Source organism: Anabrus simplex, chromosome 5 (assembly GCF_040414725.1).
Source record: "Anabrus simplex isolate iqAnaSimp1 chromosome 5, ASM4041472v1, whole genome shotgun sequence".
Classification (NCBI taxonomy): domain Eukaryota; kingdom Metazoa; phylum Arthropoda; class Insecta; order Orthoptera; family Tettigoniidae; genus Anabrus; species Anabrus simplex.
In genome coordinates this window covers 450621824-450646185 of record NC_090269.1, presented here as the reverse complement: position 1 = coordinate 450646185, position 24362 = coordinate 450621824, and the positions used below count along the sequence as shown (strand labels likewise).

At 37.8% G+C, this 24362-nt stretch overlaps 1 protein-coding gene across 2 annotated transcripts in view; it reads left to right on the top strand.

The window, feature by feature from the left end:
- The first annotated feature begins 225 nt into the window (after positions 1–225).
- Positions 226–24362, top strand: part of LOC136875102 (gastrula zinc finger protein XlCGF7.1) — a 65923-nt gene continuing 41786 nt past the window's right edge. The window contains exons 1-3 of one of the 2 annotated variants that reach the window (XM_067148832.2): positions 226–355; positions 9924–10023; positions 21618–21698. In XM_067148832.2, coding sequence (XP_067004933.2) covers positions 9973–10023; positions 21618–21698 — 132 coding nt within the window. In that variant the 5' untranslated portion in view covers positions 226–355; positions 9924–9972. Of the gene's footprint in view, positions 356–9887; positions 10024–21617; positions 21699–24362 lie in introns of those variants that run through there. The other variant, XM_068227986.1, reaches the window with a different exon arrangement.

Sequence of the window (24362 nt, the reverse complement as noted above, 5' to 3'; positions counted from 1 at the left end):
TTCACGTTCGAAGTGGCAGATATGTCTTTGAATATTAAGTATTTGGGACGGATCAGTAAAATTTGTGCAGTTTTATGCCGTTGGATATATTATTTCTGTACGGTTCGCCTCATCAAGGAATTATCAAATCTTTACGTTTCACCACGATTATAACGTCTAACGTGCCAAACCACCCCAGCTACCATGTGCAGGAATTTTAATTTAACACTGTTTTGACTGCTGAATGCCACAGGCGTGTAGTTGACTACATTTGTACTGTAGTTTATATAGCCTGTACTAGATGTATTCAACACAACCTAATAACCTAAGAGTATATTTCAGATATATTAAATATTATTCAGACAAGCATTTGTGGGTATGTATCTTTTATTCATTGTGCTTGAAGGGTCGTTTTCTTGGAGGATTTGTAGTTTCTGTTGGCATTCCATAGACTCGTTTCACGCATCGATCCATGTCACCGTATTCTCTCCCAAACTTTTCATTTCTCTGTACCTAACAAATACATCTTACAGCTAGTCTAATCTTTTTGTCATATTCATACATTGGTCTACCCCTATTGTTCTTACCACTTACACTTCCTTCACAAACTAACTGAATAACCGGGCGAGGTGGCCGTGCGGTTAGAGACGCGCTGCTGTGAGCTTTGCATCCGGGAGATTGTGGGTTCATCCCACTGTCGGTAGCCCTGAAGATAGTTTTCCGTAGTTTCCCCATTGTCACACCAGGCCAATGCTGGGGCTGTACCTTAATTAAGGCCACAGCTGCTTCTTTCCAACTACTAGGCCTTTCCTATCCCATCGTCGCTATAAGACCTATCTGTGTCGGTGCGATATAAAACCACTAGCAAAATCCAACTGAACCAGTACTGGGTGTCTTATGTCCTATCATTCTATCCCTTTCTCATCAAACTGCATCAAATCATTTTCCTCTCAGCAATTCAGTTCATTATCTTTTCATTTATGTTTTGATCCACTGATCTTTCCTTCAGCATTCTTCTGTAACACCACATTAAGTTATTATGTTATATCCATTGTGTAAACTTGCTTCATTTCTTCCCTCTGTATGCGGGAGATAAACGCAGTATTGTGGTTTCGCCATAGCCAGGTAAGTCTTGTCATCACTTTGCACAGTAGCTGAACCAGACTTCAATCTTCAATTCTTCAATCAATACTGATCAGCATTTAGGGCAGTCGCCCAGGTGGCAGATTCCCTATCTGTTGCTTTCCTAGCCTTTTCCGAAATGATTTCAAAGAAATTGGAAATTTATTGAACATCTCCCTTGGTAAGTTATTCCAATCCCTAACTCCCCTTCCTATAAATGAATATTTGCCCCAGTTTGTCCTCTTGAATCCCAACTTTATCTTCATATTGTGATCTTTCCTACTTTTATAGACGCCATTCAAACCTATTCGTCTACTAATGTCATTCCACGCCATCTCTCCGATGACAGCTCGGAACATACCACTTATAATACCAATATAAATGGTCCGTTATTGGACATTATAAATTTTCCAGCTAACTCATTTCCGTTCGCCAGCGTTTCGCCCTCGTGTGCTAGGCTGGGCTCATAAGTTGGTACCTAACACACCTACCAAGACGCTGGCTAGTGCATACCGTGGAGGCCACTGCGTAGGCTAATTGTAGCCACCGGCAGTGCCAATGCACTATGAGACACTTCGTCTCATTATCAAAAATTGATGCCTGCTTAGCCATCAGATGATATAAATGTTGATTCCCCTAGGGAATCTGAAATATCTGTTCCGAATGAGTAAATTTATAATACCAATATAAATGGTCCGTTATTGGACATTATAAATTTTCCAGCTAACTCATTTCCGTTCGCCAGCGTTTTGCCCTCGTGTGCTAGGCTGGGCTCATCAGTTGGTACCTAGCACACCTACCAAGACACTGGCTAGTGCATACCGTGGAGGCCACTGCGTAGGCTAATTGTAGCCACCGGCAGTGCCAATGCACTATGAGACACTTCGTCTCATTATCAAAAATTGATGCCTGCTTAGCCATCAGATTATATAAATGTTGATTCCCCTAGGAAATCTGAAATATTTGTTCCGAATGAGTAAATTTATAATACCAATATAAATGGTCCGTTATTGGACATTATAAATTTTCCAGCTAACTCATTTCCGTTCGCCAGCGTTTCGCCCTCGTGTGCTAGGCTGGGCTCATCAGTTGTTACCTAGCACACCTATCAAGACGCTGGTAGTGCATACCATGGAGGCCACTGCGTAGGCTAATTGTAGCCACCGGCAGTGCCAATGCACTATGAGACACTTCGTCTCATTATCAAAAATTGATGCCTGCTTAGCCATCAGATGATATAAATGTTGATTCCCCTAGGGAATCTGAAATATTTGTTCCAAATGAGTAAATTTATAATACCAATATAAATGGTCCGTTATTGGACATTATAAATTTTCCAGCTAACTCATTTCCGTTCGCCAGTGTTTCGCCCTCGTGTGCTAGGCTGGGCTCATCAGTTGGTACCTAGCACACCTACCAAGACGCTGGCTAGTGCATACCGTGGAGGCCACTGCGTAGGCTAATTGTAGCCACCGGCAGTGCCCATGCACTATGAGACACTTCGTCACATTATCAAAAATTGATGCCTGCTTAGCCATCAGATGATATAAATGTTGATTCCCCTAGGGAATCTGAAATATTTGTTCCGAATGAGTAAATTTATAATACCAATATAAATGGTCTGTTATTGGACATTATAAATTTTCCAGCTAGCTATAACAAATATTTCAGATTCCCTAGGGGAATCAACATTTATATCATCTGATGGCTAAGCAGGCATCAATTTTTGATAATGAGACGAAGTGTCTCATAGTGCATTGGCACTGCCGGTGGCTACAATTAGCCTACGCAGTGGCCTCCACGGTATGCACTAGCCAGCGTCTTGGTAGGTGCGCTAGGTACGAACTGATGAGCCCAGCCTAGCACACGAGGGCGAAACGCTGGCGAACGGAAATGAGTTAGCTGGAAAATTTATAATGTCCAATAACCGACCATTTATATTGGTATTATAAATTTACTCATTCGGAACAAATATTTCAGATTCCCTAGGGGAATCAACATTTATATGAACATACCACTTAGTTGAGCAGCTCTTCTTCTTTCTCTCAATTCTTCCCAACCCAAACATTGCAACATTTTTGTAACGCTACTCTTTTGTCGGAAATCACCCAGAACAAATCGAGCTGCTTTTCTTTGGATTTTTTCCAGTTCTTGAATCAGGTATTCCTGGTGAGGGTCCCATACACTGGAACCATACTCTAGTTGGGGTCTTACCAGAGACTTATATGCACTCTCCTTTACATCCTTACTACAACCCCTAAACACCCTCATAACCATGTGCAGAGATCGGTACCCTTTATTTACAATCCCATTTATGTGATTACCCCAGTAAAGATCTTTCCTTATATTAACACCTAGATACTTACAATGATCCCCAAAAGGAACTTTCACCCCATCAACGCAGTAATTAAAACTGAGAGGACTTTTCCTATTTGTGAAACTCACAACCTGACTTTTAGCCCCGTTTATCAACATACCATTGCCTGCTGTCCATCTCACAATATTTTCGAGGTCACGTTGCAGTTGCTCACAATCTTGTAACTTATTTATCACTCTATAGAGAATAACATCATCCGCAAAAAGCCTTACCTCCGATTCCACTCCTTTACTCATATCATTTATATATATAAGAAAACATAAAGGTCCGATAACACTGCCCTGAGGAACTCCCGTCTCAGCTATTACAGGGTCAGTCAAAGCTTCACCTACTCTAACTCTCTGAGATCTATTTTCTAGAAATATAGCAACCCATTCAGTCACTCTTTTGTCTAGTCCAGTTGCACTCATTTTTGCCAGTAGTCTCCCATGATCCACCCTATCAAATGCTTTAGACATGTCAATCGCGATACAGTCCATTTGACCTCCAGAATCCAAGATATCTGCTATATCTTGCTGGAATCCTACAAGTTGAGCTTCAGTGGAATAACCTTTCCTAAAACCGAATTGCCTTCTATCGAACCAGTTATTAATTTCACAAACATGTCTAATATAATCAGAAAGAATGCCTTCCCAAAGCTTACATACAATGCATGTCAAACTTACTGGCCTGTAATTTTCAGCTTTATGTCTATCACCCTTTCCTTTATACACAGGGGCTACTATAGCAACTCTCCATTCATCTGGTATAGCTCCTTCTGCCAAACAATAATCAAATAAGTACTTCAGATATGGTACTATATCCCAACCCATTGTCTTTAGTATATCCCCAGAAATCTGATCAATTCCAGCCGCTTTTCTAGTTTTCAACTTTTGTATCTTATTGTAAATGTCATTGTTATCATATGTAAATTTTATTACTTCTTTGGCCTTAGTCTCTTCCTCTATCTCGACATTATCCTTGTAACCAACAATCTTTACATACTGCTGACTGAATACTTTTGCCTTTTGAAGATCGTCACATACACACTCCCCTTGTTCATTAATTATTCCTGGAATGCCCTTCTTGGAACCTGTTTCTGCCTTAAAATACCTATACATACCCTTCCATTTTTCACTAAAATTTGTATGACTGCCAATTATGCTTGCCATCATGTTATCCTTAGTTGCTTTCTTTGCTAGATTCAATTTTCTAGTAAGTTCCTTCAGTTTCTCCTTACTTCCACAGCCATTTCTAACTCTATTTCTTTCCAGTCTGCACCTCCTTCTTAGTCTCTTTATTTCTCTATTATAATAAGGTGGGTCTTTACCATTCCTTACCACCCTTAAAGGTACAAACCTGTTTTCGCATTCCTCAACAATTTCTTTAAACCTATCCCAGAGTCTGTTTACATTTTTATTTACCGTTTTCCACCGATCATAGTTACTTTTTAGAAACTGCCTCATACCTGCTTTATCAGCCATATGGTACTGCCTAACAGTCCTACTTTTAAGACCTTCCTTTCTATCACATTTATTTTTAACTACCACAAAAACAGCTTCATGATCACTAATACCATCTATTACTTCAGTTTTCCTATAGAGCTCATCTGGTTTTATCAGCACCACATCCAAAATATTTTTCCCTCTGGTTGGTTCCATCACTTTCTGAATCAGCTGTCCTTCCCATATTAACTTATTTGCCAATTGTTGGTCATGCTTCCTGTCGTTCGCATTTCCTTCCCAATTGACATCTGGCAAATTCAGATCTCCCGCTACAATCACATTTCTTTCCATGTCGTTTCCCACATAGCTGACTATCCTATCAAATAATTCCGAATCCGCATCAGTGCTACCCTTTCCCGATCTGTACACTCCAAATATATCAAGTTGCCTATTATCTTTAGAAATGAGCCTTACACCTAGAATTTCGTGTGTCTCATCTTTAACTTTTTCGTAGCTTACAAATTCTTCTTTCACCAGAATGAAAACTCCCCCTCCCACCTTTCCTATCCTATCTCTACGATACACACTCCAGTGCCGTGAAAAAATTTCTGCATCCATTATATCATTTCTCAGCTATGATTCAACTCCTATTACAATATCTGGTAAATATATATCTATTAAATTACTTAATTCTATTGCTTTCTTTACATTACTTCTACAGTTCAACATTAACAATTTTATGTCATCCCTACTTGATTTCCAGTTCCCTGTTCCCTTATCACCGCTCCCTAGGCCATCCCGTTTCCCTGAATGTACCTCCCTATTACCCTTCCAAACAAATTTCCTAACTTATACGTACCACTGCAGTTAAAATGAAGGCCATCCGAGTGCAGATCCCTTTCTCCTACCCACCCATTAAGATCAAGAAATTTCACTCCCAGTTTCCCACATACCCACTCCATAGTCTCATTTAAATCCCCAATCACCCTCCAGTCAGTATCCCTCCTACACAGTATTCCACTAATAACAATCTCCGCTTTCTTAAACTTCACCCGTGCTGCATTTACCAGATCCCACACATCTCCAACTATGTTGGTACTTATATCAGCTTGCCTTACATTGTTGGTACCAATGTGAAACACTACCACCTTCTCCTTCCCCTCCTCCCTCTCTTCTACTTTCCTCAACATCTGCCTCAACCTAATTCCTGGATAACATTCTACCCTGGTTCCCTTTCCTCCACACTTTTTCCCCACGTGTCTAACGATGGAATCCCCCATGACCAGAGCCTCAACCCTACCCACCTCATTTGATCCCCTCCCCTCCTGGTCACCCCTATCTTTCCTGATAGCTGCAGAAGCTACTTCCTCCTCCCTTTTCTCCTTCCCATGACCCTGTTCCACCTGTCTTTTCCTATCCTCTACTCTACATTTCCCTTTCCTACCTTTTCCCTTCCTCCTACTTCCACGCATCTCAGCAACAGTTCCCTGTGTCTCATCTTCCCTCTGTTGTTCTACCTGGAGTGACTCGTACCGATTTCGCACAGACACCTGTCCTGAATTCTGATCCTGAATAGAGCCCTTGGCCTGCAATCTCCTTCCCCTTAGAACATTAGACCACCTGTCTTCTACAACTCCTCCCTTTCCTTCCCCTCCCTCTTGTGCACCTACTGTAACCTGTACATTGTTTGAGGGAGTCCTATCTTCCTTCCCGTCTTCTGTGAGAATCCTAATTATCTCCCTCAAACTTTCCAACTCCTCCCTCATACCCCTCAATGCCTCACCACACCCACAATAAGTACACTCGCGCTCCTTAGCCATTCTTTACGGGGGAAAAATTTTAAATTAAAAAATAAAAGAACTTATTTGCAAAAAAAAAAAAAAAATGAACGGAGGGATATATTGTCTGGGATAGTACACAGCAATAAGGTAATTAATATACGACTACACTACAATACTACTTAGTCGTGCTCTATTTTTTTTTTTATCCTACAACCCCTAACAGGATAAAAGCTGCTGTTAATTACTGAACATTGAAAGTAATACACAAGAACTACACAATTCCAAACTGCAATTAAGCCTATCCTAATTTCAACAATATTTTAGTGAGGATTTCTACGGATACCTCTACCACACCAGTACTACACAAATATTTTACAATAATAAAATAAGCACACTAAATTCTAATAGGATATTACTCGTATACTACTGTACAGTACACTACAATAATTTTTAAACTACTTTCAGACGTATCCTAATTACGATACCGGTACCGTACCGTATGTCACTACTAAGCACAACAGAAATGAAATTTGCAAGGACTACTGTACTCAAAGATTACCAACGAAGCTAAATGCTTAGACAAATTATTATTAGTATTATGGTCTAATAGATATACACGAAAGATAACACACGAATATAGCACGCATGATACGGCACTATCTAAATGTACTGTATCTATACTACAATGTATCTACACTACACTACACTGCATTTGGTTGAATGCTTAAGTATCAAAAGGATTGCCGTACACGAAGAAAAACACGAATATAACTGGCAAGATACTATCTAATATATTATACCTTATCTTCACTACAATTCTACTGAAATGTGGTTATGTGATTATTACAGCTGGTGGATTACTATTATTTTCCCTACTCCATGGGACGGAGAAAAAAAAAAGTGTCCTTAATTAGGCCTACTGAAAAATATGAAGTTGTCTACAATAATTTCTCAAATATTTCTATCAAAACTACTACTACTACTACTACTCCAGGGACTTGAACTGCAATTACTGGGATATATGAACTTTATTATTATTAGCTAACCGCTCATAAATAGTGAAAGATCGAGGGAGCGAAATAATAAATTACGGATACTAACTACCTACTCAGAAGTACAAATGAATGGAATACAAGGTCAGCTGATTTTCATTTATATTTACTTCACTACACTACACCCTTTGTTCACGACTGTAGCTAACAATGCAATATTTGAATATGGGGAGCGACAATAATCACAAACAATACGACTGTTAACTATTACCGTGTAATCTCTTTAACTTCTTTTTAAATGGAAGTTTACAGGCGTATCGTGTTTTTTAATGTAGTAAATTATTACCTTCGCGATAGTTTGAACGTATATCTATACGAAATACCGGAGAAGTTGCTGCAGAAGTTACGGTACTATTCCTTATGATAATCTGCCTTTGTAAGTACAACCAACGAATCTACAGATATTTACAAATATTTTAAAAGTTAATATTGTTACCTAAAGTATTACCTAAACCTAAATTCGAAACAAGGTGCACCTAGCTAGCCTACTTAACCTAGAAAACGTAATTTACTGAAGACCAACTGAATTACTTGTTACAAAATTTAAATAATTATTACTACTCCCAATTTCTACCAACAAGCACTAAACACCACTATATAAACAGCACTAAATGAATCAGATATACACAAAATTAAGCTATTTCAATAGGTTTTCACTACTTTATCACTACAATAATGCAAGAGCTCTCTCAACAGCCAACCGTTCTCAAGCGCATCCAACAATCCTAACAACTAACTCACCACCACATTCTCAGTTTGATCCATTATCTAGCATACATCAAAAAATATGCATCCAGCACTGAGTACATTTTGTTGCTACAAAGCATATTTCACAAAAGTTAGCTTCTCCAGTTCATTGTGGTACAAGGTCGGGATAGGTCAGGGCGAACGTTTCTGTTTTGTTTCAGATCTCAGGTACTTTTGAAATTATTCACAAAATTTATTAAAGCACTTGTCATAGCATATATAAGTTTTTTTTTAAATCTTGTAAGCACTGGTCTGTTCTTGTGCACTTTCTCAAGTCATGTGATGTTGATGCACAGCATTTCACACTTATTTCAAACAGTTTTCCAACCTCTTGTACATTCACTTCATCAATCTGCACATTCTGGGCAGACATCTCTTCTTTCCTTTATTTGCATATAATTCCCATGTAAACATCGTCCAAGTCCTTGCATTTCCTCAGAAAATTGATTTCTGTGCAGACCTCCTCTCACAGGCACTTGGTCAGTAACACCCATTCTCCAACTCTTATTGCACCATGCGTCCATTGAACCAAATAATACACCTGTGTGCTGTCTACCAATGAGATTACTAAATAGTGAATACATAAGTCCAGTGACTCTGTTTCCATTGTATATGTACTTTACGATCATTGTTAACTTCCTTTAACAATATCTTTCTAGCTTCCTTTTCCAGCTAGCGTATGGGAGCCCTAAAGGGAGACATCAAAAGTATGCTTGTACTCTAGTAAACACACAAAATGTCTTAGTACACTGTTCATGAGCAGGATGTGGAGCTGGTTCCCAGTTGGCAAATACTGCTCACCTTAAATACAGTTACAAAATATTATAAGAGGATTTTGAACATATTACGCTGGAGCAGTCTGTACAGAAGTGAAACATGGATAACAGGTGACACAGAGGAAGAGAGAATAGAAACCTCTCAATTGTTGTATAGCCAAAATGTGTTGAAAGTCAGTTGGAGAGTTCAGATGAGAAGTAAAGAAATATTACGATGACTTGGCAGAAGTTGTCCTGAAAAAGAAATTGATAGGTTGAATGTTCAGAAACCCAGAACTTACTCAGCTGATTTCAAAAGGAAGTATATGAGGTAGGAATTTGGCAGGGCAATGGCATATATTAGAACAGGTGGAGGATATAATATTTGCATAGAAATGAGTAGGAAAACTCAGGATACTGTGATGTGAAGATCTGTATCAAACAAGTCTAGGGACCTGGAGGGGCCACTGGTATTGTTAGGGGCTTCTTACCTAGGTGCCCATGGTTCACTCAAAATCAGTGCATGTGAGATGTTTGAAATTTGGATTCCGTTCAAGACTAGAGGCTATGGGGCTGTGATAGGGAAATGTATAATCAAAGAATGACACAGACCCGCTTGCCTGATTTCTTGGTTGGTCTCTAAACTATGGCTCTAATAGTAATCTATATTATGTTCCTCATTTCAGTAGACAGTCAGTGCTCAAGTTGATGTAAATATTCCAGTTGCTCTGAGAAATGAATGAGCAAATAGAGATCAAAGAGGAACCTGTCTGGCTTGAAGGAACGGTAAGTACATCTTTCATAAGTATCATTCCAGATTACTTTATAGTGACTGGAATTCAATTCATGTTTAAAACTTATAAAAAATAAGTTTTAACTAGTAGTGAACTCTCATTGTGTACTTCTCTCTTAGGCTGTGAACACACAGCATTATTCTAAAAGGTTTATTATATTCAAAAGTGTATAACTTATGAATTATTTTATATGTGATAATTTTTGATGCGTTGCAAGAAAGGGAATCAGAATCCCAGGAGAGGAAATGAAAACTCTGAGATTTTCCGATGCTAATGTTGTGACGTCAGAGTCTGCAGGAGATCTGGAGATATTGCAGAATTTGTACATCGAAATGAAAGGTAATGGAGTGCAGTCGAATGAAGTCGGTTGATTCATGAAATATTAGGTAAGAAAATGAAGTCTTGAAAAAAGTAAATGAATATTGTTACTTGGGTAGTAAAATAACTGATGATGGCAGAAGAGGACATAAGATGCAGGCTAGCACAAGCAAGAAAGGCCTTTCTTAAGATTGCACATTGATGTAGGAATCAGAAAGAAGCTTTTGAAGATTTTTGTGTTTAGTAAGGCATTGTCTGGAAAGGAAACATGGATAATAAATAGCTCAGAAAGTGAATAGTAGCTTTTGAAATGTGATGTTACAGAAGAATGCTGAAGGTGAAATAGATATATGGTATCATGAATGAAGAGGTACAGAAACAAATTGGTGAGAAGAGATTGATTTGGCTAAATTTGACGAGAAGTAGTGATAGAATGATAGGACATATTTTAACAATCCACTAATTATTCAGTTGTTTTTCGAGGGAAATGTAGGCAGCAAGAACGGTAGGGGTAGACCAAGGTATGAATATGACGAGCAGATTAGAGCAGATGTAGGATGCAGTAATCACGTAGAAATGAAAAGGTTAACACAGGATTAGGGTGGCATGGAGGCATGCATCAAACCACTCTATGGACTGATGACTCAAAGAATGAAAACATAATAAGGGACATAAACACATATTACCCCAGTACGGCAAAAATCTTTTCCCTTGGTACTTCGTCGTATGCCTTCTCTAGATCTACAAAACATAAACATAACTGTCTATTCCTCTCTTAGCATTTTTGAATTATCTGCCACATACTGAAAATTCGATCCTGAGAGCCCCTCTGTGGTCTAAAACTACAATGGTTTTCATCCAACTTTCTCTCAACGCTTCCAATATTCCAGTGAACACTTTGCCTGGCAAACTGATTAATGAGGTACCTCAGTTGTTGCAATCCTTGCTGTTCCCATGCTTACAGATAGGTGCAATTACTTTTTTGTCCAATCTGAAGGTATCTTATTCACACTCTATGCTAATGTTATTACTCTATGAAGCCATTTTATCGCTGCCTTCCCACTATACTTCACCAGTTCAGGTCTAATTTCATCTATTCCTGCTACTTTGTGACAGTGGAGTTTATTTACCATCCTTTCCAATTCATAAATTGTAATTTCACCAACATCATTGCCCTTCTCCCCATGAGCTTGGTTGTTTGCAACATCACAAGGAATATACCCTTTTATGTTGAGAAAATTTTCAATATATTTCTTCCACCTCTCCAGTGATTTCCTGGGATCTAGTATGAGCTCACCTGATTTACCGAAAACACTACTCATTTCTTTTTCCTTCCCTTCCTAAGAGTCTTTATTACTGCCCAGTAAGGATTCCATGCTACTTGACCTACACTTCTTTATGGATTCGACAACTATTTGTTTACTTTTGTTTTATCCCTCTATTTACAATTCCGTGTCTGCATTAGTCCTTGTTTAGAGCCATTTCTGATACGCCTTCTTTTTAGGTTAACAAGCTGCTCTGACTTAATCATTCCACCAAGTTGTTCGCTTTTTCTGATCCTTACACAGAGTTGTTCCTAGACATTTCCTGGCTGTATCTACTACAGCATCCCGAACCTGCTTACTGTACACTGTTTGGAACTTTTCACTAATCATATCCATGTACTTCTTGTCTACTGTCTAGGCCTAGAGATACTAAGTTAACTACATATTGTATTGTCAGCCTCAACAAGATAGAAGGCCTTAATAAATGAGTGACTCCACCTGTACAGTACAGTACAATGTTATTTCCTTCTATTTTATTTTATAAAGAGACATGTTCTGTCTCTTCTTTATGCGACATCTTTAGCCTAAAAGTATTATAATAATAAACACATGATATTCTTAACCCTCGAACCGGTAGTTGAAGTAGCTCTAACCGGTGGGTGTTCACCACACATTTGCAGCACTTGATGTATGTCACTCTGACAGATGTATTATTCACAGAATATGCACATATCATACACCGAAACATTGAGCATGAACTGGACTATTTGAAAAGTAGTTTCCATTTACCCTCAATGTAATATTTTTAAAAATTTTCTGCCCCTTTAAATGCACCCTCATCAAATCAAAAATATTTTTTAATTACACATCAAATATAAATGACTAATCAGTTTTTCTGAATCTTTCTAAACATACAATTTTTTTAGAGAAATTAATTCTGATGATAGGCACGCAAATTTTAAGTGAATAGTGTTAATGCCTTAGGAATTTTTCAATAAAAAGTATGTTACTTGAGTTCTAACCGGTGGGTGTTCGTAACCTACCTCAGGTGGCACAACAGTTATCCATTCTGCTGTAGTAGGCCTTGAATATACAGATGCATTTAATTCTGTTAAAATATCTTCATCATTTAAATCCAAAAATGTAGCCATCGTGTGTGCATAACACACAGTAAACAATGAAAGCATGTCACAACAAAGTCAACACGAGTTTCAAAGCTGTACGGATTGCGACCTTCATTTGTTTCAAAGATATCACACATAAACGGATGTATTGAACACCAAAACGTTCCACATTCCAAGGAGAAAACATGCCTGATGAATTCTGCCATCGAACATAAATATTCACAACTTCTTCTGCCGTTATTTACTGGTAAAGTAGACCTGATAATCTATCATCAGTGGCGGTTGAGATAGGCGCACACCTGCCGATCTATCGTCGGCTACCACTTCAAGGGTTAATAACACTAAAAAACAATGACTTACCCTTAAAATATTTAAGAGTCAAGATAACTCAATCTGTCATACGTAAACACAGTTTTCAAAATAGTTCATGTTGTTAAAAAAATCGTCATAAGGCCATATTAGTAAGCGATGAAAGTCCCATTGAGTTTCGATGCTCAAAATAAAAACGAATGTGATGATCACAATGTCCTAAAATCAGAAGTAATCTCGAATTAGGTCATTATCTTCACAAGTTGGAAGCTTGAGTACCTATGTGTCTGGTTAAATAGGGCTTGTATTTCTGGGTGGAATTACTTGATATGCTGCTTATATAGCTGGACAATTCATGCAATCCATATATTATTGGTATATGAAAGGTTTTAGAAAGTAAAACAAAGAAAAAGTAAGAGACTTGTACAAAATTCTAAGGTAAATGGGGTGTTTACGATGTCTGAGTACTTACTTCCCCACCCTGTTTATCTCTTTCTCTTGTCTGACTGCCTTGTGTGCAGTTCTGAGTGGGACTGCTGTTTACTGTTGGTTGTAGACTAGGAGCAGCGAGTTCCAGAGGAGGGGTGAGGGGAGTGGCAGTAGGGGGAGTCAAGTGGAGGGGAACAAAACAATTCAAGAAGTGTTACAAATGTTCTGTTCGGAATTTTTTTTATGATTTCTTCAAAGAGATTGTTATAAGTATCATAGTTTTCATTTTGGTTACTGTTTGGGGTTAATTCTTGGATTGATGTTAATAAGAATATTTTCATATATATTGAGGAGAACACCTGTTTTGGATGGAAAGATCTTTGTCATTGTGGGGAAATCAAAGGTTATAGTTGTTCTCAAGGCTGAGAATGTACCATATTTCCTGGCGTTAACATGTTCTAGATGATGAGTAGAGAATCTGCATGCTGTTTGCCTTATGTAACTAGCAGAACAGTGCATAGAGGTCAGTTAGTAGAATTTGAAAATTTAGATCCAGTGTTGATTTTGTGATGTTTAAAAATAAAGTGGTCTTAAAAGCTATATTAAAATCCTGTCTTTTAAAAATATTTGTGATCTGATATATATATATATATACAAGTAAATGTGATGTAGTACTCTCTTGTTTTTGTTTTTGATTCTCTTTTAAGAGTAGTCATAGGCTTATTTCTATTTTATTGACAATTTGGCCAGTGAATGGTTTATTGAAACCATTCTTGATAGGTAGACTGTAGATTATATTCAGTTCCTGGGCCCTGAAATTTCTATGGAAGAAACTAAAGAAAGTCACACTTTCTGGGCTTCAGGGTGAAAAGAATCCCATCTCATGGTAATATCTGTTTGTGTGGGTTCTCTGTAGATGTTGTAGGTAAGTTTCTCTTTAGTACTAGTGGCAGTTAAATCAAGGAAATTCAGTGATTTGTGAACTTCTGATTCTAGAATAAATTTTATGGAAGGACCTATTTGGTTCAAGTGATTGAGAATTGTTTTGCCACTGGAGGCTTTCTGGTTGATTATAGTAAAAATGTCATCTACAGAATGCATCCAAAAGACAATTCCCTCTATTTTGTTCAAGATCTTATTTTCTAGATCTTTGGAAGTATGCCCAAGGATGGTGATCCCATAGGGAGGCCTTCCTGTGAATAAATTATATTATTAAATGAGATATTATTATAGAAAAGGACATATATCAAGATATTAATTAAATATTTCTGTTTCATATCTGCTTAAAGAGCTGTGTTTGTATAGTTTGTTTTTAATTATTTTAAATTTTTTGACAGGTACCTTACAATACATATTAGTTATGTCATAAGAATGTATTGTATAATGGAGAAATTTGGCAAAATTCAACTGAATTTTTGATGGGAAATTAAAATTATATATATATATATATATATATATATATTTATTTATTTATTTATTTATTTATGAACGTCTTTATTTGTAGCAAAATTAAGGCTCTTGGCCTTCTCTTACACTTAACCGCATTATGCAGCTTGATAATGAATACAAACTTAATATACTGTATATAATATAATAATATGACTTAATATAGACTAAAACTAAAAAATCTACATCCTAAGTCTAAAGTGAACAAAATAAATTCAATATGAACTACTCTACGTGGAATTCATATAATATAACACTAATTTATATAAACGTTTGGGTTCTATTTACTCAAGACATTCACTCATGCATTCACGCGTAACTACAAAATGTAGCCTACATATTCAAGAGGAAATCTTTAGACTGTCTTTTGAAGGTAATTAATGAGGAACACTTTATAATTTCGATGGGTAAAGCATTCCATATTCTAGCGCCCGACACAAGGAAAGAATTACTGATGGCAGATGTATCATGTGGAGTTATTGCAATTTTTGACCCAGAATGCATGCCACGGCCATGAAAAGAAGATAGGAGACGGAAATTCCTGGAGAAATATTCAGGTATATTTTCGGTCAAGAGTCGATAGATAAAGGTTGATACATGCTGATTTCTCTGCTGCTCTACTTTTAACCAAGAATGCTGTGCATAAAAAGGGGATACATGTGAGAAAAAATTCAATGGAAAAATAAATCTAATGCAGGAGTTTAAAGCTCTCTGCGGTTTCTTATTTTGTTCACTGGTACATACAGCAACACAACATCACAATAGTTAAAAATTGGAAGTATCAATGTTTGAACCAGTTTTATTTTTAAGTTGAGAGGTAATACGGTCTGGTAAATTTTAAGGGGATGATGTGATGAATGAACTTTCCTGCATACATTAGTGACATGCTCATCCCAGTGTAAAGTTTCATTTATAGTGACTCCAAGGCTTTTTACTGATTTACAGAATGGGGTACTAATGGCATTTAGTTGAATAACTGGAAGTTATAGACTGTGTAAATTGGTTAGCAGTTTTCTCTGCCCTAGTATGATAGCTTGTGTTTTTGTAGGGTTGATGGAGAGAGAATTTTCAGCTGCATAACAGCTGATCTGCTCTAAGTTTTGGTTCATATTTTCAATAGCTGCATTTTTGTCATTCACTTTTGTGTGGCAGTAAATTTAAGGTCATTGGCATAGAGATGGTAGTTGCAGTTTTCCAACTTAGATAAGATGTCATTCATATATAAAATTAATAACAGGGGGCTGAGTATAGAACCTTGTGGCACACCATTAACTTTGTAATTCCTGTCCATTCTCTTTTCATTCACGACAATACACTGTCGTCGTTTATGGAGGTAGGAAGCGAACAAATTGAGAGCAGCATGGCTAAGATGAAAGGAATGCAATTTTGCTATTAATATGACTGTACTGATTGTGTCAGAATCACTGCTGAAGTCTAGGAGAATGAGCACGGTCATTTTACGTTCATCCATTGCATTTTTACGTCATCTGTAATTTTTAGAAGAGCAGTAGATGTACTATGTCCTTTCTTAAATCCAGATTGGAAGTGATCAAGTAACGAATGGTGCATCAAATACTGGAGCAATTGTTAATGCATGTGTTTTTCTAAGACTTTCAAAAGTGAAGAAAGTATACAGACCGGCCGATAGTCAGATGGAAGCTTCTAGCTCATGTTGTTAAATTATGTTGTCTAATTGTTCTAACATTGTTTCTCGAGATCATGAGCTAAACTTTTGAACCTGATCGTTTGTTATTGCTTAGCAAAGTTTAAAATTTGAAAAGAAAAAAGAAGGGAAGAAATAAAATTCCTAATTTTAAAGTTCTTTATTAAAATTTGATCTTTTTTCTATCCACCTATTCATGCCCGCACCTTCTTTCACCTCTCTGTTCTGCGAAAACATGGTAAGAGGAATAAAAGTTATGTGTCTGGTAGATAATAATAATAATAATCGTATGGTCTCAGCATACCGCGTGCAGACATTTCAATTTGACGCCATCTGGCTGTCTGCTCGTCAATTTCGACGTTCCGTTTTACTCTAGACCCCCACTAGATGGCAGGCCGAGTAAACCGAAACTCTCATGGGCGTCTATGGCTGAGATTTAATGAATTTTGTTGGGTAAACACCAAATGTGTCACCAGAGATCTTTTACATGCCGACATCGTACGACATGGAATGTCGAATGGACTTTTTTCCACCCTTCAAAAATCCGACTACCTCTGCCGGGTTTGAACCCGCTATCTTGGGATCCAGAGGCCGACACTCTACCGCTGATCCACAGAGGCAGCTGTCTGGTAGATGTGATCCTGCAACCTGGGCGACTGCCCTAAATGCAGATCAGTAGTGATTGATTGTGACATGAGATTGCCACCTGTCGGCATAGGGAAAAGTTAACTAATTTTCTGAAGCCACAGAAGCCATTATTGGAAAATGCAGCTAATGGAACACCAGCAGGAGTTATATTCATAGTGTGAGCCTGTCAGTATGGCACTGTCGATGGCCATCATGACATTCATGGTGGTTAGTGTCTGACATCTGAACATTCATGTCATGCCAGTTTTTCCAGGGTTAGTTTAATGTTTTCTTACTTAACAGCTTCAGTGTGAAAATAACTGAGTGAGCATTATGCTCTAATTAGCGAGTGCCTTGTTTTTACCCACAGAGCTCCAGTTTGATTCCCAGTGAGTTGAGACTTCTTCATTTGGTAAAACTACTGTAGTGACATTTAGATTACAGTTTATGGGAAAATTACTGGTGGTGAGTGATTAGTTACTTCCTATTGGCCTAGAAATATGAGATGAGCTGATCAAATCCACTTTTGCAGTATTGATAAAGCATCCAGCCACACCTCTCATTTGATTCGTTTGTTCATAGACAGAATGGAGATCCATGGAACTCCAGTGAAGGCACCCAATGGGACACCCATATGAACTCCTGAAATGGGCCTTAGGAAATAGAGATGAATCCACTATCAATGACTTCTGAAAGCCTGTTAGGAGGAGTAGGCAAACATAGACATGCTAGCTCTGTGAAAAAGTCTATTGAAATGGAAATTATGTTGTTGGGCTGTAGCTAGAAATGCAGGGTTTCCGTTGAGCATAATTGTGGGTGGAGACATGGCTTTTTATAAGCTAATTACCCTTCAAACATCATCCCCAGAAATCCCTAACGACCTTCTGTAGACTCCTTACACTTCACCAATCCACAGTCAATCACTCAATCACTACTGATCTGCATTTAGGACAGTCAGCCAGGTGGCAGATGTCTATCTGTTTTTTAGCCTTCTCTTAAATGATTGCAAAGAAATTTGAAATTTATTGAACATCTCCTTTGGTAAGTTATTCCAATCCCTAACTCCCCTTCCTATAAACAAATATTTACCCCAATTCGTCATCTTGAATTCTTGCTTTATCTTCATATTTTGATCTTTCCTACTTTTAAAGATACCACTCAAACTTATTCATCTACAGATGTCGTTCCATGCCATCAGTCCACTGACAGCTCAGAATATATCATATAGTTCAGCAGCTCTTCTCCTTTCTCTCAAGTCTTCCCAGCCCAAACTTTGCAACAATGATCCCCGAAAGGAACTTCCACCCCATCAACACAGTAATTAAAACTGAAAGGACCCTTCCTATTTCTGAAACTCCCAACTTGACTTTTAACACTGTTTATCATCATACCATTGCTTACTCTCCATCTCACAGCCGTATCAAGGTAATATTGCAGTTGCTCACAATCTTGAACCTTATTTTTTACTCTTTAAAAAATAACATCATCTGCAAAACGCCTTATCTCTAATTGCACTGCCTCACACACCATTCATATATATAAAAAGGCAAAAAGGTCTGATAATACTCTCTTGAGGAATTCCCCTCTTAAATATTACAGGGTCAGATAAAGCTTCACCTACTCTAATTCTCTTAGTTCTATTTTCTACAAATGTAGCCACTCATTTAGTCACTCTTTTGTCTAGTCCAATTGCACTCATTTTTGCCGGTAGTCTCTCATGATCCACCCTATCGAATGTGTTAGATAGGTCAATAAAAATACAGTCCATTTGACTTCCTTATCCAGGATATCTACCATATCTTGCTGGAATCTTACAAGTTGAGTTTCAGTGGATAAACCTTTCCTAAACGCAAACTGCCTTCTATCAAACCTGTTATTAGTTTCACAAAGATGTCTGATATAATCAGAAAGAATGCTTTCCCAAAGCGTATGTGCAATGCATGTCAAACTGACTGGCCTGTAACTTTCAGCTCTACACCTATTCCCCTCTCCTCTATACACAGGGGTTACTATAGCAACTCTCCATTCATTTGGTATAGCTACTTCAACCAAACAATAATCAAGTAATTACTTCAGATATGGTATTATATCCCAACCCATTGTCTTTAGTATATCCCCAGAAATCTTATCAGTTCCAGCCGTTTTTCTACTTTTCAAATTTTGTTTCTTACTGTAGGTGTCACTGTTATGATAGGTAAATTTTAATGTTTCTTTGGTATTAGTCACCTCCTCTATCTGGACATTACTGAATACTTCTGCTTTTTGAAGATCCATGCATACACACTTCCCTTGTTCATTATGGATTCCTGGAATGTCCTTCTTGGGACCTCTTTCTGCGTTAATGTACCTATACATACTCTTCCATTTATCACTGAAATCTGTATGACTGCCCATTAAGCTTGTGATCATGTTATCCTTAGCTGATTTCTTTGCTAGAGTCAATTTCCTAGTAAGCTACTTCAATTTCTCCTTACTTCCACAGCCATTTCCAACTCTATTTCTTTCCTTTCTGCACCTCCTTCTTACTCTCTTTACTTCCCTTTTATAATATAGTGGATCTTTACCATTTGTTGCCACCTTTAAAGATACAAATCGATTTTTGCATTTGTCAACAATTGCTTTATAATACCAATACAATAATGGTCCGTTATTGGACATTATCAACTTTCCAGCTAACTTGTTCCTGGTTGCCACCGGTTCTTCCCCGTGTGCTAGGCTGGGCTCATCAGTTGGTACCTAGCACACCTACCAAGACGCATGGCTAGTGCATACTGTGGAGGCCACTGCGTAGGCTAATTGTAGCCACCGGCGGTGCTAATGCACTATGAGAGACTTTGTCTCATTACCAAAAATTGATGCCTGCTTGGCCATCAGATGATACAGATGTTGATTCCCGTAGGGAATCTGAAATTTACTCATTTGGAACAAATACTTCAGATTCCCTATGGGAATCAACATCTGTAACAATTGCTTAAAACGCATCTCAGAATCTGTTTACATTTTTATGTACTGTTTTCCACCGATCACAGTTGCTTTTTAAAAACTCCCTCATGTCTGTTTTATCAGCCATATGGTACCACCTAATAGCCCTAATTTTAATTCCATCCTTTCTTTCACATTTATTTTTAACTACTACAAAAACAGCTTTGTGATCACTAATGCCATCTATTACTTCATTTTCTCTAAAGAGTTCATCTATAGAGCTCGACATCCAGAGTATTCTTTCTTCTAGTTGGTTTTATCACTTTTAGAATCAGCTGCCTTTCTGATATGAACTTGTTTGCTTTTTGTTGTTCACATGACCTTCCCAGTTGTCATTTGTATCTGTGCTAACACACAGCAAAACAATAAACACTGCACACTACTAGTTATGTTCACTATGGAAAGAAGGGGCACTGTAATTGCTTACATAATCATGATCAAATGTGGTAAAATAAATTTGTTGTGAAATTGTATCATTGAAAGGCACATTAGAATTACAAGATGAGTCAACCTGACCGATGAGACACTTCCTACATATAGTTTTGAATTGAGTAGCATTTTATGTCCCCCTCTGCTTCTCACATATAAGAAGAATAATTCCAGATGATCCAGGCTTAATCTGAATGTGAGAATTTATTATGGTGTGGGATCGTACTTTGGTACACGGGTTTCTGCAAGTCCGTGCACACTTAACAAATCAGAAATGATAATATTCATTGCAATATTTTTCTTAGAGTTATGGTAGGGAGAGGCATCAGTTACCCTAAACATTTTAAGGTATCCCATTGTCAGCACAGACCTTGGCCTTATTATATTTTCAGCCTGTAGCCTTGTTTCACAGTGAGATTCTGTACCGTCAATGCCTGATGTCTTCTGTATTGGCCTAGAACAAGTTTGCACTTGTATTTTGTGTCTGAGTCTTATCCTTGGGTCTGACAATATGAAAGTGACTTAGATATGAGCAGTGCTAGTAACACCATTCCCAATACAGCCAGATCCTGTAGCAGAAGGTGTGAAATTGTTGCTCATATAGTGACTTACATGGGGTCAGTTTAAAATTTAAGCTCGTCAGATTTTTAACAGCCATACTACTTGATTTGTTAAAATTTAAATCACATGACTTTGACTGAATGGATGAAGTAATTATTTAACAAATTAAGGTCATTTATTGTCACAGCTTATGCATTAGAAGATGTGACACCTTAAATTACTGTCAAAGCTGCTTTATGCGAATGCTTAGAATTTTGTATAAAATTAATACTTTCTTCTCTAAATGCCAGTTTGTATTTGTTCTGTATGAATTCATATGCCTTTTTGGCATTTAATGTGTTCTTGACTTTACGTAGTGCTTTCTTTTTAAAACTTTTTGTTCAACAGTATACCATTTTACCTGAATGTGCCTGATATATTAACTCTTCCACAGGACAATTATGAACTTATATCAGAGGAGGCACATTGCAAAGAAGAAACCAAATCAGAGTTGGCAGAGTCAGGACAAACACAGGTGAGCACATTCGAGGTAGTCTAATATTGTGAAGACCATGATAATGGAAATTGTGTGAAAACTGCTGTATAGATTTCAGTGATTAACCCTTCATTTCAAAGAACACAGTTTGAAGCTGTATTTGCCCATACAGCATTTGAAATTTTGAAGTTCTGAATATTTCAGTATTGGTTTGTTTATGATGAGCAGAATGTCTGTACATTTTCCCGATCATGCAGTGTTATTTTATATTATATATTGTATAATTTCTCCATAATTCAAAACTATTATTGAGCATTCAAACACTACACTTCTTCCCTCCTGAAACATCCTGTCTTCTCATGTTTCCAAAATGATTCATTTACTAGGAAATCACATATTGTTAACCTCATTCATTGGTCTGGCTCCATGGCTATATGGTTAGCGTGCTGGCCTATGGTCACAGGGGTCCTGTGTTCGGTTCCTGGCAGGGTCAGGATTTTTAACCATCATTGGTTAATTTTGCTGGCTCTGGGGCTGGGTGTATATGTGTCATCTTCATTGTCATTTCATCCTCGTCATGACGGACAGGTCACCTATGGCGTCAAATCAATAGACCTGCATCTGGCGAGACGAACATGTCCTCAGACACTCCCGGCACTAAAATCCATACGCCATTTCATTTCATTGGTGAATAAATTGCCAGATGTGTCTGAGGAACGTGCCTAATAAATTTTTTCCATAGGAGGATTACGAACTTGTATCAAAGGAGGCACTTTTGAAAGAAGAAACCAAACTAGAATTTGCAGAGCCAGGACAAACACTGGTAAACATATGTGAGGTAATCTGATGTTGTGATAACTATTTTTATGATAATGGAAATAATGAGAAAACCGGTGAATAGAATTCAGTAATTGACCCCTCAATTTAAAGCATACAGTTTTAAGGTTTCTGGGGATATGATATTTGTAGTAAGATTGCCAAGCTTTTAAAAAAGGGTCATATTTTCTTCATGTAGTTAAAATGTCTTATGCTGGGTAAGGTATAGCAGCTTTTTTTTTTTCCTAAGGCCCTCTATTGCGTGGCTTGCGGCATTTAGTGTTATCACTGCTCCTGCTTCGTTATTTTAACCATATTTTGGTCGTGGTGCAGATTCCTATTATTATCCCCCTCCAGAAGTATACAGTTCCCCAAGAACTTCTAAACAGCAATAAAAATATGGAAAAAGTTTGAAAACATGACTGGATATTGAATACATTGTAGCAGAATGTCCATTTTTATGGTATGACTTATGTAAGGTAGAGGATATGTTTTGGCAACTGCACCAAAGAAGTTCAAGTCTGTGGAGTAGTCTTGATGTTGATGGCAAGAGCAGCCATCGTCACAGAGGTTCAAGGTCAAGAGCGGACACCTCCAGTACCCTCAGATAAAGAATCTCTGATACGTTCAGGATGGAAGTAAGCAGGAAGACTGGTCAGCAGCAAAGACCATGGCATTAGATACAAACAAAGAAGTGGTTGTGCTGAGGTGAAGTTCCAGGAGGTTCCTCGATCCCAAGAACCATTGCCAGATGGAGTTTGTTGGAGTTTAAAGCAAAAACTAATGGACCCAGGACAGTGGCTGCTAACTTCTAAATGGATCTTCTCACCACCACTGGTATTGAAGTGGAAACTGTAACACAAACCACTTAACGCCAGCATACAGTTTTTGCAAATTTTTCTAGGTTGTAATGAGGCTGTTTAATTAAGAAGGAGAGGTATTAAATGCTAGGAAAACATTGATAACAAATCGGCCACTTGGGTGACTGCCCTAAATGCAGATCAGTAGTGATTGATTGGATGACATATTCGCAATATCGATCACAGTATTACTAATAGGGAAGATGTGTTGGAGCAATTAAATAATATGGACTCACAGATCAAATTTTCATCTGAGAGCAACAATAATAAGGAAGTAAATTTTCTAGACATTACGGTCATTAATGACTCAAATAAGCTTAAATATAAAATTTTCAGGTAACCCACTTAGACAGTGATGCAATCAGACAAGATTCCATGCACCTGGAAGGTCAGTAGGAGGTATCCTTCTGTAGTCTGATCCATAGGGTATGCAGTATACCTATGTCAAACTTTGATCGAAAGAACAAACTGGATGTCATCTTCTTAGCAGGAAAGAGCAATGTGTTTAATAGGCAGTTTGTAGACAAAATTATTGGGAATGTTGAGAGGAAATAATTTTTGACACTTCTTCTTCTTCCACCACCACTTTTCCCACATCTGTGGGATCACAGCTGTAAACTGTGTTGCACTTGTGGATTTGGCCCTGGTTTACAGTTGGATGCCTTTCCTGACACCAACCCTGCATGCAGAGATGTGATTACTATTGCAGATTTTGTTGGTGGTTGGTAGTGTAGTGTGTTATCTGAATGTGAAGATGAGAATGTTGGGACAAAACAGTCACCCAGTCCCTGGGCCAGAAGCATTAATCAGACCCGAATTAATTCCCCAACCCGGCCGGGAATCGAACACGGGGTCATCTGAACTGAAGGCCTCAGTGCTGAACATTCAGCCAATGAGTCAGACAAATCATTTCCAACATTACCTAAGTACAAAAACTTGCAATAATTGAAAATCTTCCACCTTTTTGATACTTTTTATTTGCTTATTAGCCAATTAATTAATTATAAACAGTACATGTTTCATTCTT